The 21358-nt window shown below is 49.1% G+C and overlaps 1 protein-coding gene across 2 annotated transcripts in view; it reads left to right on the top strand.

The window, feature by feature from the left end:
* Positions 1-21358, top strand: part of CMYA5 (cardiomyopathy associated 5) — a 427063-nt gene that overhangs the window by 236654 nt on the left and 169051 nt on the right. For both annotated transcript variants that reach the window (XR_013607048.1, XM_078675202.1), the window contains exon 3: positions 4168-4263. Coding sequence is in view for 1 of the 2 variants with exons in the window: in XM_078675202.1 (XP_078531328.1) it covers positions 4168-4263 (96 nt within the window). In the remaining variant the exon portion in view is untranslated. The remainder of the gene's footprint in view (positions 1-4167; positions 4264-21358) is intronic.

Here is a 21358-nt window from a genome sequence, read left to right as displayed (position 1 = left end):
ATAGATAGATAGATAGATAGATAGATAGATAGATAGATAGATAGATAGATAGATAGATAGATAGAAGGGCAGAGAGACAGATAGATAGATAGATAGATAGATAGATAGATAGATAGATAGATAGATAGATAGATAGATAGATAGATAGATAGATAGATAGATAGATAGATAGATAGATAGATGGAAGGGCAGAGAGACAGATAGATAGATGGAAGGGCAGAGAGACAGGCATATAGGGCAAAGAGATGGATAGATAGATAGATAGATAGATAGATAGATAGATAGATAGATAGATAGATAGATAGATAGATAGATAGATAGATAGATAGATAGATAGATAGATAGATAGATAGATAGATAGATAGATAGATCAGAGAGATGGATGGATAGATAGGCAGACAGATAGGGCAGAGAGATGGTTAGTTAGATAGATAGATAGATAGATAGATAGATAGATAGATAGATAGATAGATAGATAGATAGATAGATAGATAGATAGATAGATAGGGCAGAGAGATAGATAGATAGGGCAGAGAGATGGATGGATAGATTGACAGGCAGACAGATGGGGCAGAGAGATGGTTAGATAGACAAACAGACAGATAGGGCAGAGAGATGGTTAGATAGACAGACAAACAGACAGACAGACAGATACACAGACAGACAGACAGACAGACAGATAGATAGATAGATAGATAGATAGATAGATAGATAGATAGATAGATAGATAGATAGATAGATAGATAGATAGATAGATAGATAGATAGATAGATAGAGCAAAGAGATGGATAGATAAATAGACAGGCAGATAGGGCAGGGAGATGGGTAGATAGATAGGCAGATAGGGTAGAGAGATGGATAGACAGATAGACAGGCAGATAGGGCAGAGAGATGGATAGATAGATAGACAGGCAGATCGGGCAGACAGATAGGGCAGACAGAAAGGCAGACAGACAGAAAGATACATAGAATAAAGCGAGAAAGACAGACTGATAGGGCAGAGAGATGGATAAAGTTATTGACGAATGGCTAGATAGATAGATAGATAGATAGATAGATAGATAGGTAGATAGGTAGAATAAAGCGAGAAAGACAGACTGATAGGGCAGATAGATAGATAGATAGATAGATAGATAGATAGATAGATAGATAGATAGATAGATAGATAGATAGATAGATAGATAGATAGATAGATAGAATAAAGCGAGAAATACAGACTGATAGGGCAGAGAGATGGATAGAGTTATAGACAAATGGCTGGATAGATAGATAGATAGCGATATACACATGTTCTCGACATTGGCCATTCCTTTTAACACGTCTATAAGAGAAGTGCTACGAAGCAGCTCTAATACTACTAGAACTCTGTCAATTTCTTAGAATATTTTGCAGCACCTTATTGCAGAGCTACTGTGTTCATGAAAATCAGTCACTTGTCAGATTGCTTGGTCAGTATCAGAGCGCTGCTGTTACTCCCAGCTAGTCCCCATCGGCCCCATTACATATATGAGCAGATCAGGCGCACATGTGACAGTACATGATTTATAAGTAGATCCCAAACAGATTACAGCTGCCAGGGCTTCACTCAGAGACTGCTCTGACAGTTAACGTTTTCTCCATGCTAGTTTTGCCTTAATAAAGGGCTCGGACCTCATCCTTCAAAAAAGCCCTCACCGCAGCATAACGCCTCGAAAGGTGTTTTCAGGGGCCCCCCCGATTAGCCCCTTTCCACTCCTGCTATTTGACCCTAGCAGCTTCAGAGCCTCCCCTTTCAATTGTGAGAGCAAGTTCGGTTTACACAAGTCAGGGCTAAAAAAAAATGTGCTTGACCAGTGGCCCTAAAGCAAGCATAACCCTCAGCTCCGGCCCACTGCACCTGCTGCACCACTAAAAACTACGCTCCTGTTTGCCCAACTATGTCTTGGGAGAGCAGCGCAAGAGGTCCCCGTGGATTCCCCACTTTTTTGCCACGGGTGCCAGTCTTTTGCAACCTCTGTGTCGAATTCATGGCCTGGTACTGCAGTACCACCCTCCCCCGAACACAGTAGTCACGTGCTCCCCCCCCCACGTCACTGCGCAGGTGGCACGTGGCTTGCAACTCTGTCTCCTTTGGTGTGCACCACACATCCTTAGCAGAGCCTCCAAAACGCGGTGCATCACACATCTGTGTCTACACACTAAAGTGCATCACTGTGCACATTTGTCACTATATACACGTGGGGTGTGTCACACACCGATACCACTCCTGCGCATGCGCACCAAGAGGAACGGGAATACTATACAGGGAGTAACAACATTCATTTGAAAACGCTATACTACATAACTTAATTCATAAAAGTATGAAATACGCATGTACACGATATTTCAATATAGGCAATAATTCACAATAAACATTGCAAGGCTAAATTATTAGAAATCGACATTGATTGGACACTAACGCTTAATTCTCTAGCGCTGATGTTCACTTCCGAGTTTTCCATGTTTACAGCGGAATAAATGTATTTTTAAACATAGGTCTCATAAGAGAATATCAGTTTTAAAAGATGTCATATATTTTTAGGTAAATCATTTCATCTGGTTGAACCGCAAACAAAATGAATGAGTTTGTTTAGCAAGATCACATAAATAACAAGCGCTGAAAGACAAGCACGGCCCCCCGCGGCCGCAAAAGTTAATCTGTTTCTGAGGGCATGTACAGCGTCTCCCTTGAGGGAGCGAGCAGCGGCAGGCGTGATCATTTCTAACAGATGGCACCGCTGCTCTCTCCCGCAAGGGAAACGCCAAACATGCACGAGTGCCAATAGACAACAGGGAAAAACATGCAGAAGTTTAAACAAAAGTCCTGAGCGATTCCAAAAGGTTCCTCTCCTAGGCGAGACTTACAAAAAACTATTGTGTCATGTTGTGTCGAGTGTGGGGAAGCAACACTGGCGGGGGCCCTGAAGCAGGTGGATCATTGGGCCTGAATGAATGCAGGCCGAAAACAACACAGGGGGTGTGCGTGGGGGAAAGTAACACATAAGGTGTGGGGCGAGTAAACGAGCGAGAAGGAGAGAAAAGTGGGGACGTGGATGAAAAGCAAACAGGCAAGAGAGAGCCACGTATAGCTGAGAGGGTGAGAGAAGTACATGGATGAGAAAGCGATTGAGATGGGGTGGGGGAACACGAAGGTGAGTGCATCACAGAGAGGGGGAGGGGAGAAACACACTGGTTAGAGAGACCATTGTAGAGAGAGAAAGAGCAGCATATTAGGGAGAAAGCCAGAATACACGTGCAATCTCATGGAGTGCTTAAACAAAAAAAAAGTAGTAGCTGGAAAAGTGAGCAGTCTAAGGACACAGGAATGCGTGCATGCTCCAAGTAGGGTACCTACCGGGCTGTTTTCTGCACCCGCCTGTCCTATATTTTGAAGTGCTGGCCCTTAAGAGAGGTGACGACCCTAGGTCCAGGGGATGGACGAACACAAGATGAAGAAGGTAGCAAATGAGTGACAGTGAAGCCAACCAATGGTAAGCAAAGGGCGGGCTCTAAGCCCATTGTAAACTAAAAATACATCTCACAGGAGCACTTGTGTTGGCTGTCTGATAGGTGAGACCTAAACATGTGGTTTCCCTCTGGTGAATCTTCATATTTAGTTGAAGGGATGTCGATGGGAACTCTGGAGTGCCTAACTAAAGCAATGTGCAGTTTATATGGAGAGGAAAATGATGATTGTGATGTGTTCCAGAAAGACCAACTCACGCTGCAGCCATTCCTGCTGCCGTGTCTCAGTTTGTAGCTCCTCACTGGCTTCGAGTTTCCAGTAGAGCAGAACTATTCATATTCTTCCAGGCTCACACTCATGTACTCTATAGTGCCACGCCACCGTGTGGCCAAACGGAGTATTGCTAAGTGGTTTCAAAGCATTACACTCTGAGTATCCCTTTGATGTTATTGTTACTGCGTTTTCCATCCATATAGCGCACAAATGGACATTAGTAGGGCATCGCGGGGCTTTCGGCAATCGGGAGGACTTTTACCTACACTTCGAGGTGTCCTTTATCAGTAGTTCGTCTTAAGTCGAATCCTATAGCGTAGCACTGTACTTTATTTACTGTACGCTTATTAAGGTATGTTGAACATCATCGATTTTTAATCAAACTATATGTCTGCTTATGTCTCTTTCAGAATAATTTGGAGGTAGTTCTAGAAAAGTTGCAAGAGAGTTCCATAAAGACAGAAGATTTTGTGACAGAGATAGAAACACTTTACAACGCCGTTGAGGTAAGTGACGTTGCCTCGCTTAGGCTCTCGCTGCTGTGCGCACCTCTGCTTACCCTCTCGTTCTGCTCGTGTTTATTTGCATTTTATATTCCTGCTACTTTGTTTCCCAGAGTGAAATGCGGTACATATGTGACAATAGGCTTTTGTCTATGTTCTACTCTTATATCTTATCTATTTACCATTGTAGCAGGTTATTATTATTATTTCTTTATTCGGTTTTAGACATTACAAAACCATAAAAGCAACAACATAAGTTACACATTTACATGTTTAAAAGATATCAAGTCTGTCATAAAAAATATTTTAACAGGATTCTAGAATGTTAAAAGGATAGATTTCATTGTAATAGTTCCAGCTTTTAGAGGTTGTTCCTATGCCTAACAATACATTTTAAAAAATGTAGTACATGGTAGCAAGTGCATTCAGAATCTAACATTTGTAAGCATAACATGGCGGGACGGCATTGTCTAAAGCCCCAACGCTTTAACTGGGGAAATAGCCAGATTTTTCAGTGGGTATGAAAATATTTACAGAACAATATTGTATGTATACAGGACTGTGGCGACATGTCATCACATGGGCAGTGAGCCAAAGTTAGTTCCCATGTATTCTTTACTGGAAAGGCTACAAGCCTGTGAAATAGATTAAATCTAAACCTTGTCAGAAGCATCTTATCATAGGTACTGATCTCTAATGTGAGATAAGGCTGGATTTGCGGTGTAAGCTGTACCATATTTGCATGTAATGCGGATTGTTTGGTTGATACCAAGGTAATCCTAAGAGTCTCTAAATGGCTCAGGGCTATTTGCTTCAATTCTTTCTTTGTTATTTCAGTTAGCTTATCAGGTGTAAGGTAATACCTTTCTAGACCCAAGTCTGAGAAAAAGTGCCTGACATAGGTAAGCCATGGTATTTTGTGCGCGCGGTCCAGCGCCATGGAATCCTCTAAAATATGTTTGGTCAGCACATTTTTGTCCGAGACCCAAATGCGCCTCCAAAGTAACAATGGTTGAACCTTTATCAGGTCTTCTATATAGGGGATTCCTAGTTCCACGTGGCAAGCATAGATAGAGGAGCATTTTGGCACAGATAGGAGAAATCTCATAAAAGAGTTCTCTGCTATCTGGAGAGAGCCAACATCTGTATGCCCCCATACCCCGGCCCCATACAGCGCAATTGCTTGGCATTTCGCGGCATAAATTCTTAACAGTTCAACTGGTGGTCTCCTTCCCAGTCGCTGGGAGAAGTTCATCAGTGCTACACTTGCTCTCTTAAAAAGATGCCTCCTAGCCTCTATGGCTGCCTTCCAGTTTAATCTTTCATCAATCATTATACCCAGATAGGGGTACTGGGGGGTCCTCTCAAGTTTTTTTTCATTTAAGTAAATATTCTTTGTTCGTTTTCGTCCTCCACCAGCCACCATGACAAATGTTTTTTTGACGTTTACATGTAGATCTAAAGCGCTCATGAAGTCAGCGTACTTAGTCAGGGACTTCTGAAGTTCAGTTGGTGTGCGGGCCAGGATGACCGCGTCATCCGCGTAGAGTAGAGCGGGGATCAAGCGTTGGTTTAATCTGGGGAGGTCCTGCCCCCCTCTCAGCATCTCCCCCTCCAATCCATTGGTGTACAGCGAGAAGAGAAAGGGGGCCAGAACACACCCCTGCCTGACTCCCCGCTCCACTCTGAAAGACGCGGTGAGCTCCCCTTTTATGCCATAGCGCACTCTTGCAGAAGCCTCAGAATATAATTCTCTCAAGAAATCCAATAGGGGGGGGGGGTCCACCCCCATGGTTCTCAAGAGAGACCATAGCTTCGCATGAGATACGCAATCGAACGCAGCGGACAGGTCAAAGTATACCATATACATTGTCCCCTGCTTTGCGTGAATGTATTTGGACACGATCATGCTTAGATTAAGGGCCTGTTCTACAGTTCCGAAGCCTTCCCTAAATCCAAATTGTAGGTCAGATATAATATTCCTGTCATCTGCCCATTGCTGGAGCTGCTCGAGTACCGCTCTGCCAACTACTTTGCCCAGAGAGTCCAACAATGAAATGGGACGATAACATGTGACGTCCTGGCGGTCCCCCTTTTTAAAAATTGGCACCATGATGGATTTGGACCAAGACTCCAACAATCCCAGTTTCGCTGCTGCGGTACATACTCTTGTGAGTATAGGGGCCCAGAGGTCCGGGAGGTGTTTAAAAAGGTCTACTGGCACCCCATCAGGGCCAGGTGCTTTACCACCTTTGCTTGATTTTAATGCCTGTATTATATCAAGTATGTCGAATTGCAAAGGAATTGGAAATTCAACTGGGGGAAAAAAGTGGTCTAGCCCTTCAGTCGGAGATGTTAATTTAAATATTTTTGAAAAGTGGTCTACCCAGATTTCCTCTTCTATAGCCACTTCGATCTTAGGGCTGTCAGGATCAGATAGAAAGGGGGTCTTGACTATCCGCCAGAAGGACTCGCTATTTTTCATGAGTGCGCTTTTATGGAGATCAGCCCATAGTGCTTGTTTTAGCTCCTGTTTTCTCAGCTTCCTTGCCTTATTATATTGGAGCCTGAGGTGCTGTATTTGCTGTTGAACTCTATGTGGTTGTTTAAGGGCCGTTTTTAGCTTGGTTAGGGCCACAGTGCAGTCGTGGTTAAACCATCCTGGTAAGGATGACTTAGTTGGTTTAGAATTTCTGGTCAGCAATCCTTTTGTTTTTTCTAATATTATCTTGAAATTTTCAAGAACCACCCCATCATCTACTGAAAGATCTAAGCATTTTATTATATTAGGGTATGTTATCTTTATCAATTTATCAGTTAGTTGAATGGGATCGATCTTTTGCCATTTCAGAGTATACCCGTTTCTCTTGCCCAGTTCTATCTTATTTTGAGATAGGGTTTTTGCTATGGTTGCTGTATGGGTTTCTAAATCATTCAGGTAAACATCTAACCTAAGGGCGGAGTGATCACTTAGGGTGTTTTTCATAAGTGTGAAATCCCTGGTTAGATGTCTTAGTCCATCCGTCAGGAGAATATAATCGACGGTGGTCTGATGCCCCCTCCCTAGATACGTTGGATCTAGGAGATTCCCAGTAGAGCCTGTTTTATTTGCTATTGACAGTTCTAAATCTAAAAGGAGGTTATTCATGGCTATCCCCGTCCTTACGTGGGGGAAGTGCATGAGAGGGATGTCATACTCATCCACTATCCCACAACTCCGTTTACCCACGCGCGGGCAAGGGTGTAGATTAAAGTCCCCTCCCCATAGTAAATTAACTGTCCCTTTTTTTTCATACAATTGTCAGAGCAGGGCGATTTTTTCCTGGATTGTTAAAAGAGTGATGCAGAAGTGGTCATCCTCTAAATTATTATAAAAATTTATTAAAATGATTGTTACTTTTTTCCCTGCCGAAAGACAAAGTAGTTGGAAATTTGGGGCAAATTCTGTTCGTAGTACCTTCAGGTTTTTTATAGTGTTTGCAATATAAGTGACCAGGCCCCCCTTAGGCCTGCCCACATTACTTGCAAGGGCTGGAGAGAAATACGTTTTATAGCCCAGGAGATGTAACTCCTTAATGGCCCATGTCTCTTGTAGGCAAATTATTTTTCCTTCCTCTAGGAAGTGAACAGCAGAGCCATCCTCAATTTTGGGGCGGAGGCCTGCAATATTCCAAAAGATGACCGACAGGAATTGTATTTTATTCTCTGGCCCTAAAATAATCGTCCCTATGGGGTCTGAGGGTAAGATGGTTTGATCGATGTTTGCATTTTCTACTAATGGTCAGTCGACCATTTCTAGGCCACTGAACCGATTCATAGTCGGTATACCCGACCAGCTGTCCCAATGTAGTGTTTCCCTATGGGGGGGTCTGTATGGTCTCTGTGAAAGCCCACCCCACTGCTCCCATTCTCTACCTCTGTTCCGTGGTCCCATGATCTGCCATGGACCCTCATAGTTTTGATAGTGGGGGTCCACTGTCCGCCAGGAGCTATCATAATCGTTATAGCGCGGGGCCGGTTTAGGTCTGGGGATGTCAAGTTCCCATGGCTGGGGGACTGCTTTACGCCAGGAGCTATCAAATTCCTGGAGGTAGCTGTTATGATGTCTTGAGGGATAGAAAAAGGAAAGACGCTTTGTATCTATCCCACCACTTGTGCTATGATATTCCCAAGAGCAAATGTAGTCAACTACTCTGGGGTCCTCAAAGGTAATAACAATGCAATCTCCCTGTATTATTTTCTTGCCATGACCTACCCATGGGGTCCTACATACCGTTAATATCCTACTTGGCCAATTAGGAGGGATTGGGCGGTTTGTAGTTAGCCAATGTTGCGCCTTATTTTTTAGGGACCAATTAGGTTCTACGCCCTGCCCCAGCAGTTCTGGTACACCAGTCATCACAACCACGAATGGACATGCCTCAGGTGGCATGTTGATGGGGAATTTACCCTCGTGTGTTCCTCTGGTTCCTCCTTTATTTACAGCTGGGTTTGATGTTTTCAGGGCTGGTGTTTTTGGGGCTGGTGTTTTTGGGGCTGGTGTTTTTAGGGCTGGTGTTTTTGGGACCATAATGGTCTGAGGTATAGATGTTATAGCTTTAAGAGGGGGTTTCTCCACTGTGGGAGCCTTTGCTATTGTTTGTTGTTTAGGAGGTGGGCGCAATAAAGTTGTGGTTTTCTTTTGTGGAGTAGGTGCGGTCCACTTATTTGTCCCCGTTTTTTGAGGCCCTTGAGTCGGCTTTAATTTTGGAGGATTTATGAGCTTAGATAATTGGTTCTCAATGCTTAATAATCTACTTTCTAAGGGAATAAAAAGCGAGTTAAGTAGGCCAGCTATTTTGTTTACCAACTCTGAGGTATCGACTAATTCTAGTTCTTTACTGGGGGATGGAAGAACAGGGGAACCTGAAGTGGTAATATCTGGTGTATAGTGTGGAGAATGGTGTACCAACACATGGCAGTCGGTATCGTCAGCTGTTTGCAAGGTTGGCCCTACCGTGTTTGAGTTTTCAGTTAGTTCAACTGTTTCCTTGACTATTATTTTTTCGCCCTTTTCCTTTCTTTTCTTTATTGCCCCCTCCCTCCTCCCTCTTGCTTGTCTTACTTCCTCTGGGGTATAATCGGGTAAGATTTCAGGTGTTTTTTTAAAATCTGAGTCTGAGGTCGATAAGGAGAGTTGGGAGGCTGAGAGATCTACGTCGTTTGGGAGGCTAAGCCTATTATTACCTTGTGGCAATTGCGCTAAATTGCCACCTGTCTCGGGAGTTCTTGCAATAGCCAATAGCCCCATGGATGATCGCCTTGCAATGGCAAGGTCGATTGATACTCTGTCCTCGATCAAACTGATGCTTTGGTCTATGAACGAGTTTGCCTTAGTGATAAAGTCGTCCATGGGCCCTAACAGCTGCTCACCAACCCCCACTTTTTTTTGTTTACTACCCCTCGTTTTCATAATAAATAGGTTCACGGGGTCTTTGTAGGGAGTCAGTAAAAAATAGTTTCAGTGTCAGCAAATAGAGTGAGTACATACAGTTATAGTCCATATAAGCAGGGCTTAGTGTCGTGGCCCGGTCCGGTCTCTCACGTTCTCGAACGGCCTCAAACGGCCCGCTCTTTGCCCGGTCTTCGCCCCGAGCTCCGTCCCGCGCGCTTCCCGCGTCGCGGGGGAGCTTGCACCAATAAAGTATGTAGGGTGAGGGGGCGTGGCCGCCGGGGGAAGAGGCACCAGCTGTGAGGAATGGAGAATGCTGGGCCTCGCAGTCCCCCGGTAGGCTCCTTGCGCTGTGTGCGCGCCAAAGTCCTCTACCTGGGCGATATCACACTGGGAGCGAGTTGGATATCCGCCGACTGCGGAACCGCTCACACCAGCTGACACGGCCTCAGGGAGCAAGCAGGGAACAAACGTCCAGGAACAATCCTCTATGGCAGGCAAGAGTCAATGAATGAGCGGCACCCGCGAAGCGGGTGTCGCAAAAGGTAATGAAGGTTCAAGTCAGAGGGCGTGGCCGCCGGGGGAAGAGGCACCAGCTGTGAGGAATGGAGAATGCTGGGCCTCGCAGTCCCCCGGTAGGCTCCTTGCGCTGTGTGCGCGCCAAAGTCCTCTACCTGGGCGATATCACACTGGGAGCGAGTTGGATATCCGCCGACTGCGGAACCGCTCACACCAGCTGACACGGCCTCAGGGAGCAAGCAGGGAACAAACGTCCAGGAACAATCCTCTATGGCAGGCAAGAGTCAATGAATGAGCGGCACCCCATTGTAGCATGTGTGTAACTGCATTAAATAAACAGTGCGTCTAAAAGTGCAGACTCTCACGTTATCTGCTTCCTCTGTTTCATGATAGTGATTTATAAAGCACGTGATTATGCAATCATTCGTTAAAAGCCTGTCTCTAATTTCTTTATAGTAGGCGACTTGTGAAACACCCAATTATAAAGAAATGACATCAGAACTCGTCCCGCTTCGTAGGTGAGGACTGCTGGGCTCCCTAGGACTTTGCTTTTGGCGCTGTAGAGGAGCGAAGGGGAAGAGCTGCAGGGCTGCGAGCGACTGCAGGGACTCCAACTACCAGGAGTCCCTGCCCGGCCAATAGTGCACACCTGGCCCGCTCTCCCTGCAAGCCCCGCCCCCAGCGAACGGATTGTTTAAAACCTTAACTGCTTCTTGTTCTGGTGGGATATTTCGTGCATCGGATTGCGCTTCATCCTGTGTGGACTTCACGACCTGGAATCTCGCCCCAAGACTTTGCTGCTTTTAACGCCACCTCTCGCCGGACCCGCTGCGCGGGTCCCGCTTCGTAGGTGAGGACTGCTGGGCTCCCTAGGACTTTGCTTTTGGCGCTGTAGAGGAGCGAAGGGGAAGAGCTGTAGGGCTGCAAACGACTGCAGGGACTCCAACTACCAGGAGTCCCCGCCCGGCCAATAGTGCACACCTGGCCCGCTCTCCCTGCAAGCCCCGCCCCTAGCGAACGGATTGTTTAAAACCTTACCTGCTTCTTGTTCTGGTGGGATATTTCGTGCATCGGATTGCCCTTCATCCTGTGTGGACTTCACGACCTGGAATCTCGCCCCGAGACTTTGCTGCTTTTAACGCCACCTCTCGCCGGACCCGCTGCGGGGGTCCCGCTTCGTAGGTGAGGACTGCTGGGCTCCCTAGGACTTTGCTTTTGGCGCTGTAGAGGAGCGAAGGGGAAGAGCTGCAGGGCTGCGAGCGACTGCAGGGACTCCAACTACCAGGAGTCCCTGCCCGGCCAATAGTGCACACCTGGCCCGCTCTCCCTGCAAGCCCCGCCCCCAGCGAACGGATTGTTTAAAACCTTACCTGCTTCTTGTTCTGGTGGGATATTTCGTGCATCGGATTGCCCTTCATCCTGTGTGGACTTCACGACCTGGAATCTCGCCCCGAGACTTTGCTGCTTTTAACGCCACCTCTCGCCGGACCCGCTGCGCGGGTCCCGCTTCGTAGGTGAGGACTGCTGGGCTCCCTAGGACTTTGCTTTTGGCGCTGTAGAGGAGCGAAGGGGAAGAGCTGCAGGGCTGCGAGCGACTGCAGGGACTCCAACTACCAGGAGTCCCTGCCCGGCCAATAGTGGACACCTGGCCCGCTCTCCCTGCAAGCCCCGCCCCCAGCGAACGGATTGTTTAAAACCTTACCTGCTTCTTGTTCTGGTGGGATATTTCGTGCATCGGATTGCCCTTCATCCTGTGTGGACTTCACGACCTGGAATCTCGCCCCGAGACTTTGCTGCTTTTAACGCCACCTCTCGCCGGACCCGCTGCGCGGGTCCCGCTTCGTAGGTGAGGACTGCTGGGCTCCCTAGGACTTTGCTTTTGGCGCTGTAGAGGAGCGAAGGGGAAGAGCTGCAGGGCTGCGAGCGACTGCAGGGACTCCAACTACCAGGAGTCCCTGCCCGGCCAATAGTGCACACCTGGCCTGCTCTCTCTGCAAGCCCCGCCCCCAGCGAACGGATTGTTTAAAACCTTACCTGCTTCTTGTTCTGGTGGGATATTTCGTGCATCGGATTGCCCTTCATCCTGTGTGGACTTCACGACCTGGAATCTCGCCCGAGACTTTGCTGCTTTTAACGCCATCTCTCGCCGGACCCGCTGCGCGGGTCCCGCTTCGTAGGTGAGGACTGCTGGGCTCCCTAGGACTTTGCTTTTGGTGCTGTAGAGGAGCGAAGGGGAAGAGCTGCAGGGCTGCGAGCGACTGCAGGGACTCCAACTACCAGGAGTCCCTGCCCGGCCAATAGTGCACACCTGGCCCGCTCTCCCTGCAAGCCCCGCCCCCAGCGAACGGATTGTTTAAAACCTTACCTGCTTCTTGTTCTGGTGGGATATTTCGTGCATCGGATTGCCCTTCATCCTGTGTGGACTTCACGACCTGGAATCTCGCCCCGAGACTTTGCTGCTTTTAACGCCACCTCTCGCCGGACCCGCTGCGCGGGTCCCGCTTCATAGGTGAGGACTGCTGGGCTCCCTAGGACTTTGCTTTTGGCGCTGTAGAGGAGCGAAGGGGAAGAGCTGCAGGGCTGCGAGCGACTGCAGGGACTCCAACTACCAGGAGTCCCTGCCCGGCCAATAGTGCACACCTGGCCCGCTCTCCCTGCAAGCCCCGCCCCCAGCGAACGGATTGTTTAAAACCTTACCTGCTTCTTGTTCTGGTGGGATATTTCGTGCATCGGATTGCCCTTCATCCTGTGTGGACTTCACGACCTGGAATCTCGCCCCGAGACTTTGCTGCTTTTACCGCCACCTCTCGCCGGACCCGCTGCGCGGGTCCCGCTTCGTAGGTGAGGACTGCTGGGCTCCCTACGACTTTGCTTTTGGCGCTGTAGAGGAGCAAAGGGGAAGAGCTGCAGGGCTGCGAGCGACTGCAGGGACTCCAACTACCAGGAGTCCCTGCCCGGCCAATAGTGCACACCTGGCCCGCTCTCCCTGCAAGCCCCGCCCCCAGCGAACGGATTGTTTAAAACCTTACCTGCTTCTTGTTCTGGTGGGATATTTCGTGCATCGGATTGCCCTTCATCCTGTGTGGACTTCACGACCTGGAATCTCGCCCCGAGACTTTGCTGCTGTTAACGCCACCTCTCGCCGGACCCGCTGCGCGGGTCCCGCTTCGTAGGTGAGGACTGCTGGGCTCCCTAGGACTTTGCTTTTGGCGCTGTAGAGGAGCGAAGGGGAAGAGCTGCAGGGCTGCGAGCGACTGCAGGGACTCCAACTACCAGGAGTCCCTGCCCGGCCAATAGTGCACACCTGGCCCGCTCTCCCTGCAAGCCCCGCCCCCAGCGAACGGATTGTTTAAAACCTTAACTGCTTCTTGTTCTGGTGGGATATTTCGTTCATCGGATTGCGCTTCATCCTGTGTGGACTTCACGACCTGGAATCTCGCCCCGAGACTTTGCTGCTTTTAACGCAACCTCTCGCCGGACCCGCTGCGCGGGTCCTGCTTCGTAGGTGAGGACTGCTGGGCTCCCTAGGACTTTGCTTTTGGCGCTGTAGAGGAGTGAAGGGGAAGAGCTGTAGGGCTGCGAGCGACTGCAGGGACTCCAACTACCAGGAGTCCCTGCCCGGCCAATAGTGCACACCTGGCCCGCTCTCCCTGCAAGCCCCGCCCCCAGCGAACGGATTGTTTAAAACCTTACCTGCTTCTTGTTCTGCTGGGATATTTCGTGCATCGGATTGCCCTTCATCCTGTGTGGACTTCACGACCTGGAATCTCGCCCGAGACTTTGCTGCTTTTAACGCCACCTCTCGCCGGACCCGCTGCGGGGGTCCCGCTTCGTAGGTGAGGACTGCTGGGCTCCCTAGGACTTTGCTTTTGGCGCTGTAGAGGAGCGAAGGGGAAGAGCTGCAGGGCTGCGAGCGACTGCAGGGACTCCAACTACCAGGAGTCCCTGCCCGGCCAATAGTGCACACCTGGCCCGCTCTCCCTGCAAGCCCCGCCCCCAGCGAACGGATTGTTTAAAACCTTACCTGCTTCTTGTTCTGGTGGGATATTTCGTGCATCGGATTGCCCTTCATCCTGTGTGGACTTCACGACCTGGAATCTCGCCCCGAGACTTTGCTGCTTTTAACGCCACCTCTCGCCGGACCCGCTGCGCGGGTCCCGCTTCGTAGGTGAGGACTGCTGGGCTCCCTAGGACTTTGCTTTTGGCGCTGTAGAGGAGCGAAGGGGAAGAGCTGCAGGGCTGCGAGCGACTGCAGGGACTCCAACTACCAGGAGTCCCTGCCCGGCCAATAGTGCACACCTGGCCCGCTCTCCCTGCAAGCCCCGCCCCCAGCGAACGGATTGTTTAAAACCTTACCTGCTTCTTGTTCTGGTGGGATATTTCGTGCATCGGATTGCCCTTCATCCTGTGTGGACTTCACGACCTGGAATCTCGCCCCGAGACTTTGCTGCTTTTAACGCCACCTCTCGCCGGACCCGCTGCGCGGGTCCCGCTTCGTAGGTGAGGACTGCTGGCTCCCTAGGACTTTGCTTTTGGCGCTGTAGAGGAGCGATGGGGAAGAGCTGCAGGGCTGCGAGCGACTGCAGGGACTCCAACTACCAGGAGTCCCTGCCCGGCCAATAGTGCACACCTGGCCTGCTCTCTCTGCAAGCCCCGCCCCCAGCGAACGGATTGTTTAAAACCTTACCTGCTTCTTGTTCTGGTGGGATATTTCGTGCATCGGATTGCCCTTCATCCTGTGTGGACTTCACGACCTGGAATCTCGCCCGAGACTTTGCTGCTTTTAACGCCATCTCTCGCCGGACCCGCTGCGCGGGTCCCGCTTCGTAGGTGAGGACTGCTGGGCTCCCTAGGACTTTGCTTTTGGCGCTGTAGAGGAGCGAAGGGGAAGAGCTGCAGGGCTGCGAGCGACTGCAGGGACTCCAACTACCAGGAGTCCCTGCCCGGCCAATAGTGCACACCTGGCCCGCTCTCCCTGCAAGCCCCGCCCCCAGCGAACGGATTGTTTAAAACCTTACCTGCTTCTTGTTCTGGTGGGATATTTCGTGCATCGGATTGCCCTTCATCCTGTGTGGACTTCACGACCTGGAATCTCGCCCGAGACTTTGCTGCTTTTAACGCCATCTCTCGCCGGACCCGCTGCGCGGGTCCCGCTTCGTAGGTGAGGACTGCTGGGCTCCCTAGGACTTTGCTTTTGGCGCTGTAGAGGAGCGAAGGGGAAGAGCTGCAGGGCTGCGAGCGACTGCAGGGACTCCAACTACCAGGAGTCCCTGCCCGGCCAATAGTGCACACCTGGCCCGCTCTCCCTGCAAGCCCCACCCCCAGCGAACGGATTGTTTAAAACCTTACCTGCTTCTTGTTCTGGTGGGATATTTCGTGCATCGGATTGCCCTTCATCCTGTGTGGACTTCACGACCTGGAATCTCGCCCCGAGACTTTGCTGCTTTTAACGCCACCTCTCGCGAACCCGCTGCGCGGGTCCCGCTTCGTAGGTGAGGACTGCTGGGCTCCCTAGGACTTTGCTTTTGGCGCTGTAGAGGAGCGAAGGGGAAGAGCTGCAGGGCTGCGAGCGACTGCAGGGACTCCAACTACCAGGAGTCCCTGCCCGGCCAATAGTGCACACCTGGCCCGCTCTCCCTGCAAGCCCCGCCCCCAGCGAACGGATTGTTTAAAACCTTACCTGCTTCTTGTTCTGGTGGGATATTTCGTGCATCGGATTGCCCTTCATCCTGTGTGGACTTCACGACCTGGAATCTCGCCCCGAGACTTTGCTGCTGTTAACGCCACCTCTCGCCGGACCCGCTGCGCGGGTCCCGCTTCGTAGGTGAGGACTGCTGGGCTCCCTAGGACTTTGCTTTTGGCGCTGTAGAGGAGCGAAGGGGAAGAGCTGCAGGGCTGCGAGCGACTGCAGGGACTCCAACTACCAGGAGTCCCTGCCCGGCCAATAGTGGACACCTGGCCCGCTCTCCCTGCAAGCCCCGCCTCCAGCGAACGGATTGTTTAAAACCTTACCTGCTTCTTGTTCTGGTGGGATATTTTGTGCATCGGATTGCCCTTCATCCTGTGTGGACTTCACGACCTGGAATCTCGCCCCGAGACTTTGCTGCTTTTAACGCCACCTCTCGCCGGACCCGCTGCGCGGGTCCCGCTTCGTAGGTCAGGACTGCTGGGCTCCCTAGGACTTTGCTTTTGGCGCTGTAGAGGAGCGAAGGGGAAGAGCTGCAGGGCTGCGAGCGACTGCAGGGACTCCAACTACCAGGAGTCCCTGCCCGGCCAATAGTGCACACCTGGCCCGCTCTCCCTGCAAGCCCCGCCCCCAGCGAACGGATTGTTTAAAACCTTACCTGCTTCTTGTTCTGGTGGGATATTTCGTGCATCGGATTGCCCTTCATCCTGTGTGGACTTCACGACCTGGAATCTCGCCCCGAGACTTTGCTGCTTTTAACGCCACCTCTCGCCGGACCCGCTGCGCGGGTCCCGCTTCGTAGGTGAGGACTGCTGGGCTCCCTAGGACTTTGCTTTTGGCGCTGTAGAGGAGCGAAGGGGAAGAGCTGCAGCCAGGAGTCCCTGCCCGGCCAATAGTGCACACCTGGCCCGCTCTCCCTGCAAGCCCCGCCCCCAGCGAACGGATTGTTTAAAACCTTACCTGCTTCTTGTTCTGGTAGGATATTTCGTGCATCGGATTGCCCTTCATCCTGTGTGGACTTCACGACCTGGAATCTCGCCCCGAGACTTTGCTGCTTTTAACGCCACCTCTCGCCCCCAGTGCGCTACTCTTTCTATAACTTTAACATCGTTTACCGCTGCGCGGGAGTGCGCGGGAGCACGCGGGCTACGCCCGGGCAAAGGGCGGGCCGTCTAAGGACGTATAAGGACGCGCCGGGCCCTTTCTCTTTCGTGTTGGACTCAAGGACTTAGAGGACGTATTTTAGCTATTAGTGTCATTAGGTATTCAATCTACTTTCTTCGTGAAGGTTTAGTGTTATTGATTTGCCTTAATTGTTTTATTTTTAAAACTGTATATACATTGTAACCCCACATGATGTCCTTACGATCAGGGAAGGGTAGGCAGGTTACGGTAAAGTCAAGTAGTGGTAAAGCCACAGGAACTTTGGATGATTTTATTATACGGGCCACGGGGATACTGGACAAAGAAATTGCCCTCACAGAAAAGCGTCTGTCTTTAGACTTGGTTACGGGGAGACGTTCTTCCTTGGGAAGGATTGGCTCTGCAATCATCCCTGAAAAGAGTATAACCTCTGACCTGGAAGCCAGCCCTAACCTAGTAGTAATCCCAGATTCCCTATCAACATCTATGGATGGCATAGTGGATTGTCCATTAGAAGATCATGTTTCCACGAATACCACTGGGGATGGTAGCCAGCACTGTAACTCGGCCGCATTAGGGTCAGCCCCCTCACAACCCTATGTCCTGGATTCTGACCCGGTAGTTAATAAACCTGGCAAACGTAAGAGAGGGGGGGTCATAGTAAGGGAAGTAGAATTAAACTGGCAAAGACATCTGCTTTAAGAGTCTTTGCTAAACCACCTAAACAAAAGGGAACTTTATCTGGGGAGTTTGGCCATTTGATTAATTGTTGTCAAAATAATAACAATGAGGAGCTCCTGGTAAATGTAGAGAAGCTGGTAAAAAGCCTCTTGACTCCCCTCATAGAAAGAACACAAATTATCAACCTAAAATTGGATCAACTAGAGCATCTAATATCAGTTAACACACACTCGTTGGAGACTCTGGCTGAAAATAGTAAACCGCCTGAGCCCTTGGGGAATCATATTACAACAAAGAAGGTGGCTCAGAAAAATCAAAATCAAATCAAACAAACCCAGCCTACTATATCTATGGTTTTCCAGGGAACCCCCGTACAAACAGCTTCGACCAAACCTACATTGGCGGCTATTGTGGCCTCTCAGCCAAAGACTACTACAGCTATAGCATCAACATCAAGCTCGACTGCGTCCGCTCCAGCGGTCGCACTTGGAGATAATCGAACTCCATTGAGTAGACCACTAGCCCCCAGTAAAATAGCCCCCCTAAGTAAACCAATTTGTGTGAATATACCCCCTGACTCGGCTCCTTATATGGTAATCCTGACAGGTGTTCCGGTAGTTGCAACAAATAAACATGAATCAAGGGAGGACCTATTAAATAAGGTAAAATTTTGGCTCAACAATAATAGGCCACTTTCCCCAGCTACTGTTACAAAAATATTAAGTGTGCGAAGGGTGCCCTGGGTCGGGCCAAGTAAGAAGGACCTAGAGGGGGATTGCATTCTTATCAATTTTAGGGATAACTGGGTCAAAGATATGATTTGTAGTAAAGCAAGGTTTGCCAGAATGGGGGATATCCAATGCATAGGCCTAGAATATTTTTACCCCAATTTGTACCATGCTTCCCCTAACTTCTGTCACCCTGAGTCAAGAGTTCAGGGTAACAGCCATTTTGGTTGGATACAGAGTAACGCTGTACCTCGACCTCCCCGAAATCATCCTGGTATGTGGTACCAGGGTGATGGATGTCTTATGGGGCCGCCAAGTATTAGCAATTTTATGCAAGTACCGTATAATCAACCAAGAATAAGACTCCATGGAGAGGAATATATAGGGTGGATGCGAAACAAAAACATTCCCCTGAGAAACCGTTTTGACCCATTAGCGGGAATGGAGGGCTTAGACTGACCACCAGCCAGGAATAAGGAAAATGTTCTACTTATGTCATATCTGGCTATGGGGGGAAATATGGGGGAAATGCAGACGGATAACCCAGTGGTAGCTGTCCCTGACCGTGATGCCCAGATTACTAGCCCTCCGAACACTGAAGATAATGGTAACCCAGGATGTGAGACCAATTCATCTTCTCCTGGGCAAGACTGGGTAACTCCAATAGAACCTGTGGGGGAAAATCTAGGGGAACCCAGGCTGTGCTTAATTTCGTGGAATATTGCGGGTCTTGCGGGTAGACTGGAGGATGAAGCCTGGCTGGATTATGTGGGTGGCCAGGATATTCTGTGCCTACAGGAGACATGGAGCCGAACGGCTCGGGACATTGAGGGTTTTCAATCTTTCAATGTCTTGGCGGTTCCATCACCAGCTGGGAGGGCTAGGGGTGGGATAATGACAGCACTATCCATTAAATTGCAGAATTTGACAACTTCCAAGATAGTAGACACTCCCTGGTACCAGTTGCTCTTGTTGGAAAACTTGTTCCCTGAGCCTTTGTTGTTGATCAATTGGTACCACAATGTTTTTGATGGGAATGATGTATCGACAATTCAGAGTTTGGAGGAAGCAATATGTAAGGCGCGTAGCGAACGACCTCTACTGTTTGTTATTTGGGTTGGTGACTTCAATTGTTCGTTGTGTAGATTTGGTGGTTCAAATGTGTGTGGTTTGGAGGATCTAGACGCACAGCCTTTAATGCATTTTAAACACACGCCCCAGGGGGACGCCTTAAACAATATCATCGTTCTAAATGACTTACGCATGGTGGAACCCTGGGTTGACCCAATTTTATCACCAATACCAACCTTTCAGGGAACAAGAGGTGTGATGAGCACTATTGATTTTGTATTTGTGTCTAGCAGTTTTCTCCAATATGTTAATAGGCTTGAGGTAGTAGCAAACGCTGCAAGTGACCATAATCCTTTAGTGCTGTCTTTGTGCATCCCTGTAAGCGGAAAACTACCGGTTTGGGAGCATCCCATAAAATATAACAAGAATCAGGGCGTTACCTTGAAGTGGGGGAAAATAGATGCGGTTAGTCTAGAGGCAGAGATCCTTAATACCTGTAAAATTGAATTTGAATCGTGTCTACTCCCAGTATCTGATCCTGAAAAGGTTATTGAGAGTTTTGGAAAACTATGTGGGCATGTGGCTGAGCACCTTAAAAAACCAGCGGGGAAAGTAAGTCTAAAGGGTTTTAGATGGTTCGATTCCGTGTGCTCCGCCTCACATAAATCTCTAAGAGTGGCCCTACAACAAAAACCAAGGAACAGAGAATTGATAAGAACAAGTAGAAGGGCCTATAAGGAGGCTATTGCAAAGAGGAAGCAGGACTTAAAAAACCGTGCCTGGGAAGATCTAGAGAAGGCCTCTGAGTTAAAGGATAGCAGGCTCTTCTGGGAGGTATTAAACCGTCCCTTATTTAAGAGTGATGCCAAGGAAACCATAGTGATGCAGGTCACTAGTGAATCATGGGAATCCCATTTTGGTAACATTTTTAATCCAAAGGCCCTACTAACTGTGGAAATACTGGATAATACAGGGGATCTGGTGATTCCATCCACAGCTTTGGCCCTTAGTTCTTCGCTCACATTGGAAGAGGTTGAGGAAGCTTTAAGGAAAGGCATATCATTAAAAGCTCCAGGCCCTGATGCTGTCCCTTTGGACTTTTTTAAACACAACATTGAGGTATGGGCACCTTTGTTGTTGAATGTGTTTAAGGCTGCTGTTGTTGGTCGTATCCCTATGTCCTGGAAGGAGGCAGTGGTGGTGCCGATTTTTAAGAAGGGCGATAGGTGTGATCCCCGATGCTATCGCCCTATATCTCTAATAGATGCATTGTGTAAAATATTGGGCAGGGTCGTTTTGGCCAGACTAGAGATATGGGCAGATTCTGTTGGCCTAATTGTGGACTCCCAGTATGGCTTCAGGAGAGGAAAGGGCACGGTTGAGCAGTGTCTGAACCTGGCACTAATCATTGGCAAGTACATGAAGGCAAGGAAGTCTGCAATACACCTTGCCTTCATGGACTTGTCAAGCGCCTTTGACACTGTTTGCAGAAGTAAGTTATGGCAGATGATGGACGGCATGGGTTTTGAGGAACCCTTGGTTACACTACTCCGCAGACTGCATGCAGCCACAACTGAGTCCATAAGGTTCGGACCTGGGGGTGAAATGACAAAATCCATTCCATCAACTGACGGGGTGCGCCAAGGATGCATTTTGGAACCTTTTTTGTTTTTAGTATACACAAACGGATTAGAAAAGTATTTGCTGGACCACTGTTGCGATTTTCCAAAGGTAAAAGGCAAGAGCATTCCTATGCTCTCTTATGCAGATGATACTGTATTAATGACACTTACAGGCAATAGTATGCAGGTGTGTTTAACTGCTTTTAATACCTTCATG

Source organism: Lissotriton helveticus, chromosome 2_1 (assembly GCF_964261635.1).
Source record: "Lissotriton helveticus chromosome 2_1, aLisHel1.1, whole genome shotgun sequence".
Taxonomy (NCBI): Eukaryota; Metazoa; Chordata; class Amphibia; order Caudata; family Salamandridae; genus Lissotriton; species Lissotriton helveticus.
The sequence above is the reverse complement of the archived record's forward strand: the minus strand, read 5'-3'. Positions and strand labels throughout refer to the sequence as shown.